Source organism: Scleropages formosus, chromosome 15 (assembly GCF_900964775.1).
Source record: "Scleropages formosus chromosome 15, fSclFor1.1, whole genome shotgun sequence".
NCBI lineage: Eukaryota > Metazoa > Chordata > Actinopteri > Osteoglossiformes > Osteoglossidae > Scleropages > Scleropages formosus.
The window spans coordinates 22,671,886-22,691,429 of record NC_041820.1 but is presented as its reverse complement, the minus strand read 5'-3'; the positions used below and the strand labels follow the sequence as shown (position 1 = coordinate 22,691,429).

General features: G+C 50.6%; 2 protein-coding genes across 5 annotated transcripts in view; both read left to right on the top strand.

The window, feature by feature from the left end:
- Positions 1 to 19,544, top strand: part of kiaa0586 (KIAA0586 ortholog) — a 139,526-nt gene that overhangs the window by 24,206 nt on the left and 95,776 nt on the right. The gene's annotated exons all lie outside the window — the stretch shown is intronic.
- On the top strand, positions 272 to 4,121 carry irf2bpl (interferon regulatory factor 2 binding protein-like). The gene has a single exon (XM_029258353.1). The coding sequence runs from the start codon at positions 1,743 to 1,745 to the stop codon at positions 3,771 to 3,773; it is 2,031 nt and encodes a 676-aa protein (XP_029114186.1). The 5' UTR covers positions 272 to 1,742; the 3' UTR covers positions 3,774 to 4,121.

Here is a 19,544-nt window from a genome sequence, read left to right as displayed (position 1 = left end):
GTGTGTGTGAGAGAGAGAGAGAGAGAGAGAGAGAGAGAGAGAATGCGAGAGCCCCGCCATGAGCCGCTTTCACACTTGTCACTCGTTTGGCGGACACGTTTCTGCCACTGACGCGGTGAGGACAAGAGCAACAGGAACGGACGGGCTCCACAAAGGAAAGCCCGGCTCGAACACACACACACACACACACACACACACACACACACACACACACAAAATAGGCACCTTGAGTGCAGGCTGCCGGCAGCTCTTCGGTCCCACTACCGGCGGCGCCTCTGCGGCGCAGCGAGACACGTGCCCGCGCACGCGCACACTGCAGCAGCGCGAGCCGAGTTCGTCGTGCGCGCCACTAGAAACGTGACTGCGAGGCTACGCAGCGTCTACGTTTTATGAGGTACTACTCCGTACTAAGGAGTCCCCATTACCTTCTCCGTGTGTGCGGACCTCAAGCGTCTGTTTTGTGCCGCATGCGCTCTGTACCGTACTAAACCCTTACCCCAGTCACGCAAATGACTAGTAGGCTGAGCGAACCTGGGACCCTGTGGGCCACCTGACGCCCCGAACTACGGTACGCTGTAGCACACTTTAAGCCTGGTGCCTTCACACAGCGGTGCCTGCGGGCGTGCTGAGCATGCTGGGGAAATGGCGCATGCGGGACAGATTGACCGCTGCATTCCCTTCCGTCCCCTTCGGAATCACATGGTCTTAACGTGTACGTTTCCCCAGCGCTGTGTACTGACACACGTCCGAATCTTTATTTACACTGGTGACTGGTACCGTAGAGGAAATGAATGTTGCATAAAGCGACGACTCTTAATTGTGGTGAAGCGCAGCATGTACGACGTGTCTCCCAGTGCACAGAAACGTCGACCTTATTTCTCTGTTTAAACAGTTTATTCTTGACAGAGCTGGGCGTCTGCTAGTTGTATTTGTTATTCTACAAAGGACGTGTGCGTTTTACCATACCCTGTGCGAGTGTCCCTCTCACATGCGTAAACGGATCGACTACAGCGGGATACACCGATCGCTCCGCGTGCCACTTGCAACTGTTTGTGTTTACTGTTAGTATAAACATCGGCTTTACTGGAACGTATAAAAAAAAAACTGGCTCGAGGCAGTTTACAGGGTACATTAGGCTAGCTGTCAGCTCCTCGGTCCTCCTGACCTGTTCATCCGTTCTTCTTGCATTTTCTCTCAGAGCGCGCCGCTTCTACACAGGGGTGTAACCCGAAATGTGAGCGGTAAGAGAGAGTTAAACTGTTAGTTCGCTAGAGTAAAGCCGCTAGCCTCGTTCTGTCTCTCTAAGACACACTCGCGCGCACGCAGTCTCTCCCCGTTCCCTCATTCACAGCGCATGAAGGGAGCGGTCCGCGCATGCGCGCTGGGAGCGCAACAAGTGGCATGCTAGTGTGCCACGGAGAGGAGCTGCGGAACGCGGGAGTGACGTCAGAGCGCGAGCCAGGTGGCATGCCGAGCGCGGAGAGAGGACGCGGAGTCACACTCGCGATCCCAAATCGGAATGCGGGGCAGAATGTGGGGCACGCGCGCGCTGTGAATTGGAAACCCGCAAGCTGCGAGCGCGAGGCACACGCGTTCCGCGGGGGCGAGCGAGGGAGAAGAGAGAAGGAAAAAAAGGGTTATTATCTGCAATCGAGTGGAAGCTACTGCTGCTGAGGAGGAGGAGGACTAGGAGGTCCGGCGGGAGCGAGGAAAGGGGGCCACTGACTGAACGGGCGACCACCATGTCTTCTGCACAGGTCTCCTCCTCCAGAAGACAGTCGTGCTACCTCTGCGATTTGCCTCGCATGCCGTGGGCGATGATTTGGGATTTTACCGAGCCGGTCTGTCGAGGCTGCGTGAACTACGAGGGTGCGGATCGGATTGAATTCGTGATCGAGACGGCGCGGCATCTGAAGCGCGCTCATGGCTTCCAGGAGGGGAGATCCCCCGGACCCCCCCTTCCGCCGCCGCCGCCTCCTGCGTCCGTGAAAGCACCAGCGACCATGTCGTCGAAGGACGCAGTGCAGCTGAACCATGTGGACGGCTCCTCGAAGGCACCACAGCCGAGCCTGGAGCGCTATGCGCTGAGTGCCGAGAGAGCGCGCTTCGACTACACTGGCATGGCGGCGGCGGCGCACGCCGCGAGGCTTCCGAACGGCCTGGCTGGACCGAACGGCTTCTCGAAGCCGGACGACGGGCCGCCCGAGCTGAACAGGCAGAGCCCCAACTCCCGCAGGAGCCACCACGGGCTGGTGGCCGTGCCGGGCCAGATGAACGTGCCCCCCAGCCTGCTCCCACAGACCATGCTGAACGGACCCCCCGCGACACTGAGTGGACGCGCCCCTCCGCCGCCCACCGTGGTGGCTGCGCAGTGCCTTTCGGAGGTGGGCAAGCGGCCGGGCTCGGTGTCGAGTTCGAGCGCGGAGCACGAGCGCGAGCTGAAGGAGAAGCAGCGCAACGCCGAGGCCCTGGCGGAGCTCAGCGAGAGCCTGCGCAGCCGCGCCGAGGAATGGGCGAGCAAGCCTAAGGCGGTGCGCGACACGCTGCTTGCCCTGTGCAACAGCACGCCGTTCGACGTGCGCTTCAAGAAGGACCACGCGCTACTGGGCCGCGTGTTTGCCTTCGATGCTGTCGCCAAGCCCGGCATGGACTACGAGCTCAAGATCTTCGTGGAGTACCCGAGCGGCTCTGGCGCCGTGTTCTCGAGCGCGTCCGGCGTCGCCAAGCAGATGTACCAGGACTGCATGAAGGACTTCGGCCGCGGCCTCTCCTCGGGCTTCAAGTACCTGGAGTACGAAAAGAAGCACGGCTCGGCCGACTGGCGGCTCCTCGGCGACCTGCTGCCCGAGGCCGTGCGCTTCTTCAAGGAAGGCGTGGGCGCCGACATGCTGCCGCAGCCCTACGTGGACGCGAGCTTCCCGCTGCTTCCCACTGCGCTAGTCAGCCTGTCCCGGGCGCTGCCTTCCGCGAGCGCCTCCCGCGGTGGCGTGCGGAAGCGGAAAGCGTCCCCGGAGCCAGACTCCGCGGAGGAGCAGCAGCGGCAGCAGTGGATGGCGAGTCAAAGCGAGGCGCTCAAGCTCACCATGGCGTCGGGCGTGTTCGCAGCCTCGCACGGTGGGCATCCGCAGCCGCCGCCGCCTCCACCCCCGCCGCCTCCGCCCCCCCTCCCACTCGGACCCGGGCACCCTGTGCATTCGAGCCGTACCACGCCGCCGGAGTCGGCGCCGCAGAACGGACAGTCGCCGATGGCCGCGCTCATGTCGGTGGCGGACACGCTGGGCAACGCGCACTCACCTAAGGATGGCAATTCGGTACACTCGACCACGTCGACGAGGCACAGCGGCAGTAGCAGCAGCAGTAGCAGCAGCGGCGGAAGCCCCGTGTCTCCCGCCTCTGTGTCGGGCCAGCGCCGCCTCGCATCAGTGGCCGCGGGGCCGCCCCAGTCGAGCGCGCACCCGGGCTTGGAGCAGGTGCACCCGCAGAATATCCCCGACTCGCCGATGGCCAACAGCGGGCCGCTCTGCTGCACCATCTGCCACGAGCGGCTCGAGGACACGCACTTCGTGCAGTGCCCGTCGGTGCCCTCGCACAAGTTCTGCTTCCCATGCTCACGCGAGAGCATCAAAGCACAGGGCGCCACGGGCGAAGTGTATTGCCCCAGCGGGGAGAAGTGCCCCCTCGTGGGCTCCAACGTGCCCTGGGCCTTCATGCAGGGCGAAATCGCCACCATCTTGGCGGGGGACGTGAAGGTAAAAAAGGAGAGAGACCCGTAGGAATGCGCGCGCGACCCAAGGACGCCTCGCGCAACGCACGCGCACGTGTACATGCTGTGAATACTCCGACCAACAGGACCAGTGCGGCGCACAGAGACACGATTTTTTTTTTTAAGTGGTTAAAGCAGCGACGAGAATGGTTTGCGGTGCCGCTTGTGCGGCACGACGCGTCCCCTGACTCTGTACCGCGCGCGTCCGTCCGTCCGCTGTCCCGCTGCTGGATCGGGCACTTAGCGGACACTGCTCTGCTCCAGCAAGCGCATGTGGCCTCCCTGCGCGCTCACGGCCTCGTCCTTCCTCCTCTTTTCTCTTCCCTTTTCCACCGAAGCTTCACCCCCCCCCCCCCCCCCCCCCTTTCTTTCTTCCTTTCTTTCTTTCATCTCCCAGGGTTTTCCTTTCATCTTGTGATCTGAAATAGATACATATTTTACAACGTGTTTCCGTTTCCCTTCCTCACTCCTATGCCCCTCTGTGATGCACGGATGCTGAAGTAGAGCAGATGCTGTACATGAACATATAGTGCTCTGTTTATACACGTTTCTGTAGTAACAGAAGACTGTGAGGTGCCTTGGAGCTGCGCTGAGTACATTGTAATAAATGGCGTTGATATGAACTCTTGTGCAGCAGTGCCTTTGTTCTACACCTGCTCTCCACAACAGGACGGACGGACGGACAGATGGTATGATGTCTGTGCGCATCACGCTTTCTCCCCCTCCTCACTTTGGAAAGCCATAAAAAGCTGTGTGTGTGTTTGCTCTCGGAGTGACAAGTGCTGCTTGTGTGTACGCGCGTGCGCCGGACACGAGCAGCATCTTCTGGTTAGTTATCCAAAGTCATGGAGGCTGCAGTGGAGCGCACAGCTTGCATTGCATGTGGGAAGCTTGTTTTTAATGATGGGCCTTGATTATGCTGTCACAAGTAGCGTGGTTAATGAACGGGGTAAGAATGGGACATGTACGGGCGGAACGTATGGAGGACGCGCAGAGATACACTGGAGCTGTGCATACTGCTCTGGGCGCTTGGCGCTGCTTCAGTGATGCATTGCAGTAAAGCCGAACCCATTGCTACTCAACAGCTGCCCTTTGGGAAGGGACTTGACATGTGTATTAGGTGAAACAAACACTTGAGTCACATCTGTGCGTATGTGAACACACACTCTGCAGGGTCGAGAAGCTGTCCTGTCTCTGGCAAAAGCAGGTTAGTGTTTTTCCCCAGTGAAAATGGATGACTTAAGTAACCATAGCAACAAAAGTGTTCCTGAAATGCACACTTTGGAACGACTTTTCTTTCACGTGACTGTCTCAGATACAGCCTGCACTTGTGTGTGTGTGTGTGTGTGTGTGTGTGTGTGTGTGTGTGTGTGAGTGACAGAACTGGCGCTGGGCCCAATCTTTGAAAATAGGAGCACTCTCATTTGTGGAGCACAGACATACCCATGGCACATGGAGGTTTTTTCCTTTAAAAATTGTGTGTGTGTGTGTGTGTGTGCGCGTGTGCGTGCGCGCGTGCATGCATGCTGAACAGGTAGGCTGTCCAACAGTTCCTTGTCTCGCTGTACATTTGTGGTAAAAACGGCCTGTTCCTTGTTACCTCTGTTTTTGAGTCGCACTGATTTTCAATGAAATGTGTTTATTATGAAAGAAGCATGTTTGCGGTTTGGAGTGTATTATGTACAGTACCACTCAAAAGTTTGGACACACCTCCTCAGGAGGGTTTTTTGTATTGTTACTGCTCTCTACACTTGACAATAACAGTGAAGGTATGAGAACTGTGAAGTAAGACATATAGAATTATGCAGTGACCAAAACATGAATGCAATATTTTTGATTGTCCAAAGCAGCCACCGTTTGCTTTAACAACAGCTTTGTGCACTCTTGGCTTTCCCTCAAGGAGCTTCACGAGGAGTCACCTGGGGCACTTGTCCAACAGTCTAGGAGGAGATCCCACATGTGCTGAGCACTTATGGGCTGCGTTTCCTTCTTCTCTCCAACACATCCCACTGGCTTTAGGTCAGATGACGTTTTCAATCTGTGAACTTCATTCAACACCCACATGAAAATCAGTTGTTACAATGAAACATTTGTTGTTGACTTTGCGCCGCCTTTCGTCACGGTGCTTGAGAAGGTCGTTGCCGCTGCACATGAAGAAACGTTTTCAAAGTTCTACTGAGCCTCATTTTTGACAGCAGTGATGGACTGACTGACTGACTGACAGTGATTGACTGACTGACCGACCGACCGACCGCTCCTTGTCCCCCTCAACTTGAGCTCTTCTTGCTGTGCTGTGGACGAGCAGAAGCAAAGGGCTGTTCAGACCCCTCCATGTTCTCATAATGCAGCTGATTGTCTGAAACGACAGATGAACAATTACACAAATACGCTTTTAAAGATACATACATAATAATGAGGACGATATAGTTATTGTGGCTCCACACTTTCCATCTGAAGTTCTACATGAAAATACTTGTTAAGAGGCATTACATAATTTTTTTTTTTTTTTTTTTTTAATTAATTTTAAAATGTTTCTTTTGGGAAGAAATTCATATTTGGGCATCAGCTTTACTAATTTGTCTTTGATACGTTTCCAACATTTAAGGCACGTGCAGTGAAGTTTGTATACAAACATTTCATTGCAACTGTGTGTATGTGCGTGTACATATTGCAATTTAAGTAATGCATTATTGATGTTTACACTTTTCACATATTTTCCTCGCTGTCTTTGGCTTTTTCCCTCCTTTTCTTTGGAAGCTTCAGAAATAGAAATACTTGTAGACTAGTTCACCTTAGGTGTCTAAGAGTATGTTTTTTCGGCACAGTTATAGTTTGTCTCTTAGCTCCTGCTGGCAAGTTCTCTTCCATGAGTCCCTGTTTGCTGTGAATTTCTCCTCCTTTTTTAATTATTATTTTTTTATTATTATTATTATTATTAATAAAGACAAGGGTTCAGAATGCAGCTCGGGGATTGTGTGACTTCCACCCTGGTTCTTAACTTTTGACCTAAACGCAGGTATGAGAGCGAGAGCCCAAGTGCAGAGGGGTCCTTTGCCTCGGATACCCACCCGACCTCGCTGCCCGTCCCCCCGGTGTCCCCACAGGGATAAATATTCGTGGTGTCCGCCTGTTGTCAGCAGTCCATCCCTTGGCCGCTGTGCAGCTCGGGTGCTTGATGAGCAATACAGATGCCCATGATGCCCATTCACACGTGTGAGAGTCATGTCAAGGGGCCATGTGGGGACTGCCAACAGGGGCACTCACTTTTAGAGATCACCTTTACTTCATTTCACCTTCATTTTAGGCCCATCGTTTACAAATGTGCTGAGCTGCTGCCCAGCGGTACGAAGGAGCAGGAACTGAAGTGCGCCTCTCGTGGGCCGTGCAGAGTGACCATTGCCATGAGGCTTGTCTTGAAGTTCTCTCCGGCACCTTTCGTCCCTCCGTCTATCCGTGTGAGTATCTGGGGGATGCAGCAGGCTCTGCTCGGGCCCATCCCTCAGCACACGTTTTGCCTGTTGGGAGTGACTCTCCGTGTCACTCAGACCGCAATACCTAGAGCTGTCAAGGGGGGAAGGGCCGTGCCCCACCTCAACCAGTGGAGCTCTGTCTCTCATGCTCGGCTGCCTCTGTTACGTGGACGGGCTCTACACACCTGTTGTAGCTGACCATTGGGGTGCGGTGGGGGTCTAGGCTTTGCAGCTGTACAGGTGTACTTCACCGTGGAGCACACATTGTGTGCAGCACAAAGGCCACTGTGCTCAAGTGCGCAGTACAGACACACTCATATTTCCTCACAGCCTCTTCCTGGTTCTTGGGACAGGGTGTTTGGACATGCAGCTGTGGTATTGCAATGTGGGAAGCTGATACTGTGTCCATGACCACACACAAATAGCCAGGGATAAAGTGGACCCGTAAGCCCCAGTAGGTTCGTCCTTAAAGAGCCTGGCTAATGGCAGAGGAATGCCGTGGCTCCTCCCCTTCTGGTGGGCACCGGTGCGGCCCTCACAGTTTCCTCGCTCAGTCTGACAGCAGCGAAGGTGCCCTTGGCTATGAGCGCAGCCCCTCAAGGTGCAGCTGTGCAGTCCAGCCCCTTGATGAGGGGGACATATGCCCATGAATACTAAAGTGTGCATTGGTGATGAAGCTGCCCCTCCATCCCCACCGAATGACATGCTGCGTGCATTGCCTGCGGAAAGGCAGAGCTGTTGCGTGCCACTGATGAACATGAACGGCCGCCTGGAGCGAGTCACCGTTTACTCGCGTTCCCAGTTAAAGTGGCTCACGCTGACTTGAGCGCATATTCGTGCATCTAGCCAGAGCTGTGACTCCATGTCTGCCCTTGCTTTGGGGAGCATCAGACTGAGCCTTCCCCAGCTGTTTCAGATGTCTTTCTTAGGCGTGGTCAGCGTGCGTTGCACGTGTTGTGGAGCTCTGAGTTCGCACCATTGCCACAATGGCACAGAGCTGCCGCCGTGGCAACGAGGTCAAGTCAAGTCGAGCTTTATTGTCATTCCACTACATGTGTGGACATACAGTGGGACGAAATGTCGTGTCTCGCAGGACCACGTTGCTGCGTAAATAAGCATAAATATAAACATACAACACTAGACATAAGGACAGTTTTTAGACCTACATAGCTAACTTACTAAGTCAGTAATCTAAATATACATATACTATAAACAGTTAACTAGAGCTGCAGAGCAAGATGAGTGTGGCTCAGAAGAACAGGGCAGATGGAGAGCCCTGTTCCCGGGTGCACTCCAAATAAAGGCCACGTGGCAAATAGAGCAGCGCTAAGACGGTCAGAGACGTTGCCATGGCGACCTCCTCTCCAGCGAGGGAGGCCGTGCTCTTTGCGGTGTAACAGAAGCTTGCTTGTGGGTGTTGTTGCTCCCTTTCACTTAACACAGGGAAGTTGGCGCAGTCTGCACACCAGCCCACCCGCCTGCAGAGCCCCTCCCCTCCAGCCAGGAGACACACACATTCGTACTGGATAAAAATACCAACTCTAAATGCTGCCACTCCAAAGGTTATTCTGCGGTGCTGCCCTGTGCTGTTGCCATTGGTTACCAACCTTGCACAAAACTCCATTTATTCAGGAATCGACGCACATGAGAGCAGGGAGCCGGCGGCTTGATGTTAACCGTTCGAGTGCTGGACCGTGCCGAGAGCCCGTGTTTGCCCGCCCATGGTTCGGCTGGAGGGGATGCGGGACCAGATCAAACCCTTCAGCCAACAGCTTGACTTGTGGCCCTTGGTTTTCCTCTTAAGTAAAACTGCGATTTGTGTCATTTGGTGATCTGGGCTGTTATCACTCTTACACACTTACTACACGATTTCAACTCCATTCTTCACATCCGCACCTGCAGTTTTCTCTCTAAACGTGCATGATATGCAGTACAGCGAATGTTACTGCATCGTTTACACACTAGCGCACTGCAGCGTGAAACACATCGTGACCCCAGTGCTGTGTGTATGTGGTGCCTACCAAGAGCAAGGAAAGGGTTGTTTTCTCTTTCTGTGGGGGGGGGGGCTCAGTAGTCAGCCCAGCCATGTGCAGACGATGATGTCAGCAGTATCTCACAGAGCCCCCCCCTTGTGTCTCACACACATTGCGTGCAGTCCAGAGCAGCATTCCTTTGTGGAACATGAGCCTTTCGCCGCTGCAGGGTGCACTTCCTGCCACTGTGTGCCCTCCCACTGCCTCCACACAGACAAACAGAAAATATCTAGCTGTAGAAATTGCTAAATGAAGAGAGTGTAAACTGCTCTGGAGTATATGAAGGGTGGGTGGGTGGGTGTGTGTGTATGTATGTATGTAAGTGAGTGAGTGAGTGAGGAGTGTGATGCACAGGCAGTGGTCCAGCAGGTGTGTTTGTTGGTGACCAGGGCCTCCATGCCTCTGATAGGAGGGAGGAGAGCAGCTCACACTGTAGCTCTACTGCCCGAGAAGCGCAGCGGTGTGTGTGTGTGTGCGCAGTACAAAGGGCCGGAAGGCTGCTTTTCTTCAATGGGGCCAAATGCAAGCAAGTGACTGCTGCCCTGGTGCGATGTGCTTCCCCCAGACAGCCGTTGTCCTTGCAGGCCAAGGGAGGACAGCAGCTTTCAGTGTCTTCAGAAGCTTTTTCAAAGCTCAGCTTTGTGTGTGTGTGTGTGTGTGCATGCACGTAGTGTTGCTCATGCCTGCCCGCCCACCCTGTGACAGTTGTGTGTGTATAAATGATTTAATTGTTCTTCTCTCATTTTCTTCAGTGCTGCTGCTGTTGGATTTGAGCACAATTTTACTGTGTAAAACACGGTAAAAGGCAGCGTCACTTCTGTGCTGTGCTGTGTGTAGGGCAGGTTGACAGGACACATGGAGCTCTTCCACTCACATTACACATAGCTGGAGTACATACATGGTGGGAGTCCTGTGCCCCCCATCCTCATCTGGATCACCAGGAGGTAGTTTGGAGAAAATGGCTATGATTAGCAGCCCCCACAACATCAATGTGCTCAGTGATGAGGTAACTCAGAAAGGTCATGGCCTGGTGTGGGCAGAGGCGGTGTGTGTGTGTGTGTGTGTGTGTGTGTGTGTGTGTGTGTGTGTGTGTGAGACGTGGTGATAGACTTTGCACTCACTGTGGCGACAACCCAAGCTCTGTGCTTTTGCTGCCCCCTTCAGGAGAGGGGGGAGAAGGCAGTCTGGGGGGGTTGCATGAGCTCTGGCTTGAGGGTTCTGTTCCCACCCATACTGGCAGTCAGGCGTGGACCGCAGCTTGCACTACATGTGTCAACAACTTTGTGAGGTAACGTAGAGTGGTGCGGGCCCGGCGATACCGCACCTGTACTTGTGTGACACGTGGTGAGTGCGAGCGTGACTGTGCTCCTTTTTGGCTCTTGAGGGTGGTGGCTGTGTGCTGCTTGTCACCACGTTCCTTTCTTTTTACTGGCCCTGGCTGTGTCCTCTCCGGCACGGTGAAGTAGCTCGTCCATAGGAGACGCGCACAGGAGAGCAGTGTGTCCGCCTTGCGGGACCTGTGTGTGTGCATGCGTCTGGGGTGTAAAAAGCAGAACTGAATGTTTTGCTCCTTGTGTTTTAGATTTTTTCTAGGCAGTGTTGGGTTACCTCTGCTGGATGGGTTCCTTCTGTTTGCATCTCTTTCCCACCCTGGTCAGCATGTTTGGTATTCCACAGGAGTCTGAGTGCGCGCACACACACACGCGCACAGAGTTTATTTCCCTCCCAATTTCTTGCAGTAGTGCTCCTGACAATGTTTTTTGTGTCTTCCAGGGGCTCTGTGTAAATTACTGTTGAGCTCTCCTGGAGAAGTGCTGCTTTGCCCCAGGGATGTGAGACGGAGTGGAACCGCACACATGCAGTACGCACACAGAGCACACACACAACGGGCCTGCAGGATGTCGACTCATGACTGCCGTGCCAATGCAACCTAGGCCCTTTTTCCTGGCTTAGCAGCGTGTCTGAGGACCGTGTGTGTATATTTTTGTGTATGTGTATAGACCTATTGGAAACAGGGCTTCATTTGCATAAGAGCTACGTTGTTTTCTTTATGTTGATCTGAGTGTGACGGTACCTCTGTGTCTCGGATGCTCCGCTCATCTCTGCAATCGGTAGAGGCCCAAAACACAAAGCTCACGCGCCGGTTGGGATTGGACTCGCTGCCCTGTGCCGCCTCCATCCAGAGAAGGGCAGAGAAAGAGTGTGTGGTGCACTGGGCAGAAATGCCTGTTGCTATGGTAACAGGTGTGGGGTGAATGCTTGTGGGGTCTCGTGTCGCTCTTTCCTTTGACATGAGAGCTGTGTTTTCCTCCCCATTTTCGGGGATGCCTCTCGACAGTGAGGCAAGCAACAAAGCCCGTGACACCTGAGCCACTGCTGCACGCCATCACTTCACACCTGCTTACCACAGCAGCCAAATGTAATGGCACGTGGGATTTCTTGCCAGGCCGAGGACACGTGGACTCAGCTGGAATTGCTGTGGCCGGTAGAGGTGGGGTGATTGCTGCTGACGGAAGGTGCACGACACATGCAGATGGAGGATCCGACATGTTGAAGCCTTGAGTCCTGTTTGCGTGCATGCTGTGCAGATGCTGTGCTTACATTCCGGTGGTGGACGTGTGTGAACGTGTCCACAGCACACAGGTGGTGTCACACACGGCACGTGGAATTTCTCAAGATCTATGCAGCGCCAATGGTATGCTAGGTTCTCTTTTTCGAAAAAGAATCCTAGAAGTGCTTCTCGCACACAGCATGCCTCTGAAATGTTGTCTCGGTGGGGCGGGTTGGGTTGGGTGTAGGGTGTGGGGTGTGCTCTGTTCCTCCAGCAGCAAACACGATGGTAAACTTTCCTGCAAAAGGAGCACCGAAATGTGCCTATGTTTGTCATCGGAAGAGAGCCTCTGGCCGAGTTTGAGGAGCCCATTCCTCTTTCCCTTCCCCCCACTGCATATTTGGGCCCGGAGCTTGTGTTGCACCATCGGGGCTGTCGCTTTGCACACGGGTTCGAACGCTCGCAGTGGAGCACCACTTCAACAGGCTTCCTTCTCAGCATCCTGTGGTTCAAAGGGGGACCCACTCCCACACGGGAGATGATGTCCAAGCGTCCTAGGAAGCAGAGCCCTGGTGCGTCGTGCCACATCGCCGCTCCCGTACCGTATGCGTGCTCCGCGAAACACAGAGAACTTTCATTTTCCCTCATCTCTTACCATGTTACTGTGTGCTTACACCACCTTTACCTGTCGGCGTTTTCCGCTCAGCTCACACGTCTCTCCGACTTACCACGCTAGCTTTGTGCTCCAATGCTGTCGGTAGTACGTACGCTGCTGTAGCGTAGGCTCATTTTTACTCTTAGTTCAGGGTAAGTACCCCTGCTCCAGTGTACCGAACTGCAAGATGAGGGGTTTGAGTCCAGCGCTCTGCATCTACTGTAACTACTTTGTTTTTCCACCTGCTGCGTATTTGGGTCAGTTGTAATTTCTTTGACTGCTTTTTTTTTTGTACATCTTCTAATAATGATCCTCATCATCATGTTGGTACAATACAGGTGTAAACGGAACAGAATGAAATGCGCTGAGTGGCATCTTCTGTGTCGGATGTGTTCGTCACTGTGTAAGTTCATGAGCTGCTACTGCATGTGTGTGTCTGTGTGTGTTTTTATTATTATGAAAAGAAGATGCAGAAGAGGAGGAAAATCCGTTGTTGCAAGGAAGAATTTTGGAGTAAAAGGACTGAAGGTGGTGATTGTGCCGCAGTGCTGCTCTCTCCAGAGCACTTGTCACCAGGGCCATTGCGACTGGTCTCACACACACACACACACACACACACACACACACACACACACACACACACACACACACACACACACACACACACACACACAAGCTTACCAAACTGGTTGTGTTTTTCCTAATGGAACAGATGCGTTTCGGCCACAAACCTTCATCAGCGTGATCTGTGTGAGCTCCGGTATGCCCCCCCCCCCCACCTTTGCTTTAGTTTTGTACGCAGTGGGGGCTTCTGAGCACTCGACACCTTGCCTGGAATGTGGTACCAAGTCGAGCATGTCCTCTGTTTTTCTGGGAAAGGAAGCAACCCTGGGTGCAAAAGGGTGCGGCGCTTAGCCTGCAGTCACATGGGACACAATTTAGTGCCTTTCTTTGGAGGCAGTCAAGTAAACGCAGCCAGCAAGTGTTCGTGTAGTCTTACTCATTGCAGTGGATATTTCTGTTCAAGAAGCTGCGCGTTTTCTCGGTGTGGTCATGAACGACCGCTCATCAGATTCTTTGCAGCTTCCACTGCCCTTGTTCAGTCAAGGTTGTCATGTCAGATGACATATGTTTACCGAAAGAGGTGCCACAAAACGTTCTGATTTCAAGTTTTTCGTGGAACCTGTCTAGAGCTGGGGCTGTGTACTCACACGTGTGTAAATGTGAACATGAACGGGCATTTTATGGCATTTCTCTCCACCTAGTTTCTCTTGCAGGATTACCACATTTCTTACAATAGGACAGCCTGTTCATTTCTGCATGTATACTTCTGATAGAAGTGTGCTCCTGGATTTTGTGCTATGGGAAGGGGAACCCAGATCAGTGCTTCCCATGAATAACGGCAGATGGGAGAATAACGGCGGCTCCTGGAAACATCAAAACTGCACTGCCGGAGTGCAGCTGCGATTGATATGTATAGCTGTTCACATTGACCGCAGTTATTAGAAAAGGGTCGTTACATTAATTGAAAAATGCATGAACTTCGTATTAATACCTATAAATATTAATAAGATGGTGCAGATGTGCAGTTCAGGAGTGTGTGGTGATGGAAAAGAGCTCAGCAAGGAGGATAATTTCTTTGGGGGATGTGCAGAGGGAGTGAGGAGAAAAACAACTCCACTCTGAGACCGGTGCCCCACACTGGCCTGCTAGCCATCCAGTTGCATCCAGAAGCCACCGGCTGCTGAGAACCCCCAACCCCCACCTTCTGCCAAAGGATGGTTCAATGTGTCTTTGCTGGATCGAATGAAAGAGTGGCGCCCATAGTCCGTATTTGCCTGCGGTTGCCTCCAGCCAAGGTAGCCAAGCCCATCTTTCAAACAGCCATCCAAAAGAAGCAGCAGACCTGTCCGTGGTTACGATAACACCTGCGTGAGCCTGCTGGGTATCCCCAAGGCTCGGTGCTCACTTACCATGGCGTTGGTACCGCACCATGTGCTTGCTGGGACAGAAGACAGAGTTTTCTCTACTGTCTCCTGAACAGGGCAACAGGAGTGCTTCTCTATTCCATTGCCTCCCTCAGACTTGCTCAGTCACAGTGAGCCAGAGTGAGATGCATAGCTGACCATGGTGGAGCACCCTTCTGTATTATTTTCAACATCTGTTGTAAGGGTTCGATTTCGCTTTACAGAACCCAGAGGTGGTGCAACTTCTTGTTGCCTATAAGCTCCTTTTCTGCACTCATTTGAAATACTTTTTCCGCTCACAGTACCAATGTGTCACCATCCAGACCCTTGTTACACCTGCGGCACAAAACAGCCAACTACAGACGTACTCTAGATGCACCAGTAGGTAATGTAGGTACTAAAACGATGACTATTTTGAGCAAAGTGAATTTTACTGCCGTCAAATCGTTAAGTATGTGATAACGTGATTGTGTGGGACGCTTTGCTTTTTACCAGCACCAAATGTCATGAATGTAAGATGCGGCCTGACAGCTATAGGAACCATTTAAGATGCAATCATTAGGGATAAATATTTTTTCACAGTACTATCTACCGTATGTTTGGGGTTTTCGTCACTTGACGTTCCTTGGCCTGTTAGGAGGTAGTGTAAGGTTCCCGTCGTCCATCAGGTGCAGTGGCTGTGGTCTGGAGGGCAGTGAGTAAAGGCTATGTGTTACAGTGCGGACACTGGAGCTGCCGCTGTCTGCACCCTCACGGCCTCGAAGCAAAATGAATGAGCTCTGTGAAGACACAAGTCGCTTTATGTTTAGTGGGAAGCTCCTGGATGCTAGTCTTTATCGGTGCAGGAAGAGAGATGGATATCCATTTGGGACATCTAATTTAAATTTTCAGAGGGCTGTACAGTTGAATTATGGAGGATGTTAGAAAAAGCAGCCATTTTTAATATTCCTTGTCCCGGGTTTTTGTCATTTTATTCTGTCCTAGCCTCCCTGAAGCATTTCTACTCATGTTGGAGCTGGAGCCTCCTTAAAATAGAGTAAGAATTAGCACCTAACCTCAGTTTATGTATGTTGCTGTGATGTAGGCTGTGCGTTGATTTACTTTTCATATTCATTTATTTTCCATGCATTAGTGAAATACCATTAATTAAGTATTTAGCATTAAGTAGATCTTTTGCACCAGAGGATTAGACCGCTTAAATTAGTGATTTCAGTTTAGCTGCCTTCTTACAATCCATGTTTTGGTGTGAATATGAATTATCTGTTCAGTTTCTACTCTATCAGTAAGTTAGCATACCTGCAGCTTTTATTATTTCTTTACTATTGTATTAGCAGAAATATAATCCTGTTTTCAACTGGTGGTTTTGTCCATAGTGACTGGCGTGCAATACTGAACATAGTATACCTAACTACACTTTTGCCTTATGTTACAAACATCCATCTTTCAAAGGTACAAATGCTTCCAAGTTTATTTTTAGCTGCGTTTTCTTTGGTATATTTTCAGTATGTTTTCTAAACTTTCTCTGTTGCCAAAGCAAAATTTTGCTTGCAGTTCCGATTCCTGCCAATAGGGGCAGCAAAACATGCTCAGGTACAATAGAAATCCAAGATGTGGAGGAAGGGGCAGTATGAGCAGCATGCTGTTTCTCCAACCATTTTGTCAGCATATTGTTTAAATTTGTTATTGCTAAATCCAGAAGCTATCATTTAAATAAAGAGAAGTATGTTTCTAGTATTACTGTTAATATAATGTATTGGAATATCTGGGTGTGCAACATACTGGACATTGACATTTACATTGTGTTTAGAATGTCATTTGGAAGAGGAATGTCCCTTATTTATCTATTTATTCATCTACTTATTTACTCGTGTGTCTTATTTTTTTTAGTTTTTTATTCTAATTTATTCTTTTTTCTTTTCTCTAACATCTTTTGTGTTGTCATGTGTCATTGTCTTGATGAAGGATAGAGCGGCTATGATGAAGATTTCAGAGAAATGTGACAGTAAAGCTTAGTTGTATCATATAACGCTCTTTTGACAACAAACTTGCATAAAGGAGATGCTGACCAACATGTTTATGTGATGTATGCCTGGTTTCCTCCTGGCCAGTTTTGCAAATATTACTGTGAGACACATGGTTGGCATTTAAAGTGAAACACTTAATTTCCTTCTCCCCACACAATCCTGCAATACACTGCAGCTTACCCTCCTGCTTATATCGCCATGGTGCTCGATAGAGGAACACAGCACTGTTTTCTTTTTTATTATTATCTATTTTCAATCATTTTAAAGTAGGCTTTATATTTATTTATTTAGCAGATGCTTTTCTCCAAAGCAGCTTCCAGTGAACTCTATTTAGTGTTATTAGCCCACACACCTTATTCACCAAGGTGACTTATACTGCTACATCACTCATCAGCAGAACACACACACTATGGATGAACCTGAACAGCATGTCTTTGGACTGTGGGAGGAAACCCACCCAGACACAGAGAGAACATGCAAACTCCACACAGACTGAGCAGGATTTGAACCCACGTTCTCTCACACCACCCAGGTGCTGTGAGACAGCACTGCTACTCACTGTGCCACCATGCCACTTTAATGCTACTTCATGCCGATGAAAGAATGTACTAACTGGTGTCCAGTTAACAGTGTATCCTGTCTTACATCTCATGTTTTCAATACTGAGAGACACTGAGGATATGATGCATGAGCTGTTGATGAAAACAGAACAAAGTCTCACAACAAAGTGTCAATTCTTTTTAGCTTGATCTGATTTGGATGTAAGGGGGTGCGGTGGCGCAGTGGGTTGGACCGCAGTCCTGCTCTCCGGTGGGTCTGGGGTTCAAGTCCCGCTTGGGGTGCCTCGCGACGGACTGGCGTCCCGTCCTGGGTGTGTCCCCTCCCCCTCTGGCCTTACGCCCCGTGTTACCGGGTAGGCTCCGGTTCCCCGTGACCCCGTATGGGACAAGCGGTTCTGAAAATGTGTGTGTGTGTGTGTGTGTGTGTGTGTGTGTGTGTGTGAGATTTGGATGTTTTGAACAGAACCTATCTGGTGCATAAGTTATATGATTAGGCTGTATTAAGCATTTATGAATTGTGACGTAGTGAGTGGACTTAAGAACAATTCGAAGTTATGAACTGCTTTCCTATCCCAGTTGTGTGTAGAAGTGGAGATACAAGTGTACCTCAGTTATTCACACATTTATGCAACAGAGCAAAATAACACTCATTCACACACAGATACTGCAGAGCACCCCGAGTAAACCGGGGTGTTATAGTGACTTTTTTTGGTTATGTTTTTATCACCATTGCTGTTTTTTTTTTTTTTTTTTTTTTTAACAACATTTACTCATTTATCTGACTCTTTTCTCTAAAGCGACTTGCAGCATGGGCCTAAAAGAGGGTGGCTTGTTATTGAAATGCATATAACACAAAGCTCTGTGCAGCTGTAAATCCCTGCAAGAAGAAAATGTGTGTTTTATTCTCTCAGTAACTGAGTTTCCCCAAAGTTAAAGACATACCTTATTCAGGGTAATATTTGTGGTTCGCCCCTTTAGCACTTGTGGCTGTAGTGCAAAACTCCAGGAGGAATAGCCGGGAGTGGGGGGTGTGTGTGTGTCATTAGTATGAGGTAAATGGGCAGTTTTTTTTCCAGCTCTCACACTTTTTGAGGAATGTGTTTGGTTCTCCTGAAGGTGAGTGAAAGAGTGAATGTCCAAACGCACATGAACAGGGAGAAGGAAACGGGAAAAAACCGAGAGCAAAGAAACTGCAGGAATACGAACTTTTTTTTTTTTATTAAAAAAAAAAAACTTGTTTGCATATGGCGAGCTGTGTGAGGGCGTTTGGCTTCTAGTTTCCTTTGTTTACCTCCCAACCAGTTTGAGCAGGATCACACACAGTGCCCTCAATCACCACCACCCTCCTCCTTCAGATGGATTTGCTCCTTTTGTCGCGTCTTCAGCCTGAGTGAAGGTGTGTCTCCAAGCACGGCGCGGCATCGCGGCAACCGGTGCTCTGTGGCATTTAGCCTCATGTTTATTTATTGGAATCCCAACAAAGTGAATGAATGAACAGTGGCTTTCCTCGCACCGTGGGCCTGCCCTCTTGACTCTCGGCACAGGAATCCTCTTGGCGGTGCGGTGATTCTCTTGTCCCTGCTCTCTAGGGACAGCGGCCCATGTTTTTCTCATTCTGCACTCTTTCTGCTTTGTCAATTTATGCGTCAATACCGTCTGAAATGGAAACAGTAGGTGGGGGAAATGTGGAGCGTCATTTCTTTTTGTTTTCACATAATATCCTTTATGTGCGATATACCTCAGACATATCACTTTACACCGGACTGGTGCCTGTAAAGTACAGTGACGAAACCATGACTAAAATGCAGCCCGTTTTATAGAAGAAGGGTTATCTCAAAGGCATCTTGCTGGAGTGACAGTATCAGTAAACATCAAGTTTAGAAACCTTTTCATGATATTAAAAAAGTCCCTTTAACCAAATCCACAACCTTGTGATCAACTTTGGCTGTCTGTGGAATATTGCTCGTGGACAGGAGTTGTTACCTAACTGTTGGAGGATTGGGCTGAGGACGAGGAGCTTCCTTTGCTCGCATGCATGTCTCGCAACGTGGTGGTTTCAGGTGTAAACAGTCTCTACCTCAACAAGGATGGAGCATTTGGGTGTGTTTGCAAGTGAGGGAATTAGCAAGATGATGCTTGTGCACCTCGCTTACAATCTGTCCTGTGTATTCATGCATCTCTCAAGTGTCGTGTGCTGTTGCAATGCGTTTGCACCTTTTCCCACTGACAGCCATCTTTGCTCAGGTGGCAGCGGTGTACAAGGACCTCATTCCATGCAGTGTATTTGCCTGTAGAGCCTTTCTTACATTACTGTAACTGTGTAACACACTGCATGCAAAACATGAGCCGTCTCCAAACCGCAGAGCATCACTCTTTGTCCATGTGTCCTCCTTTGGTTTAGCATACACTCACTGTCCACTTTATTAGGTACACCTTGCTAGTACTCAGTTGGACCCCTTTTGTCTTCAGAACTGCCTTAATTCTTCATGGAATAGATTCAACAAGGTCCTGGAAAGATTCC

Excerpts from the sequence above, each read along its gene's own strand:
- irf2bpl (XM_029258353.1), top strand. The coding sequence starts at position 1,743 with ATGTCTTCTGCACAGGTCTCCTCCTCCAGAAGACAGTCGTGCTACCTC.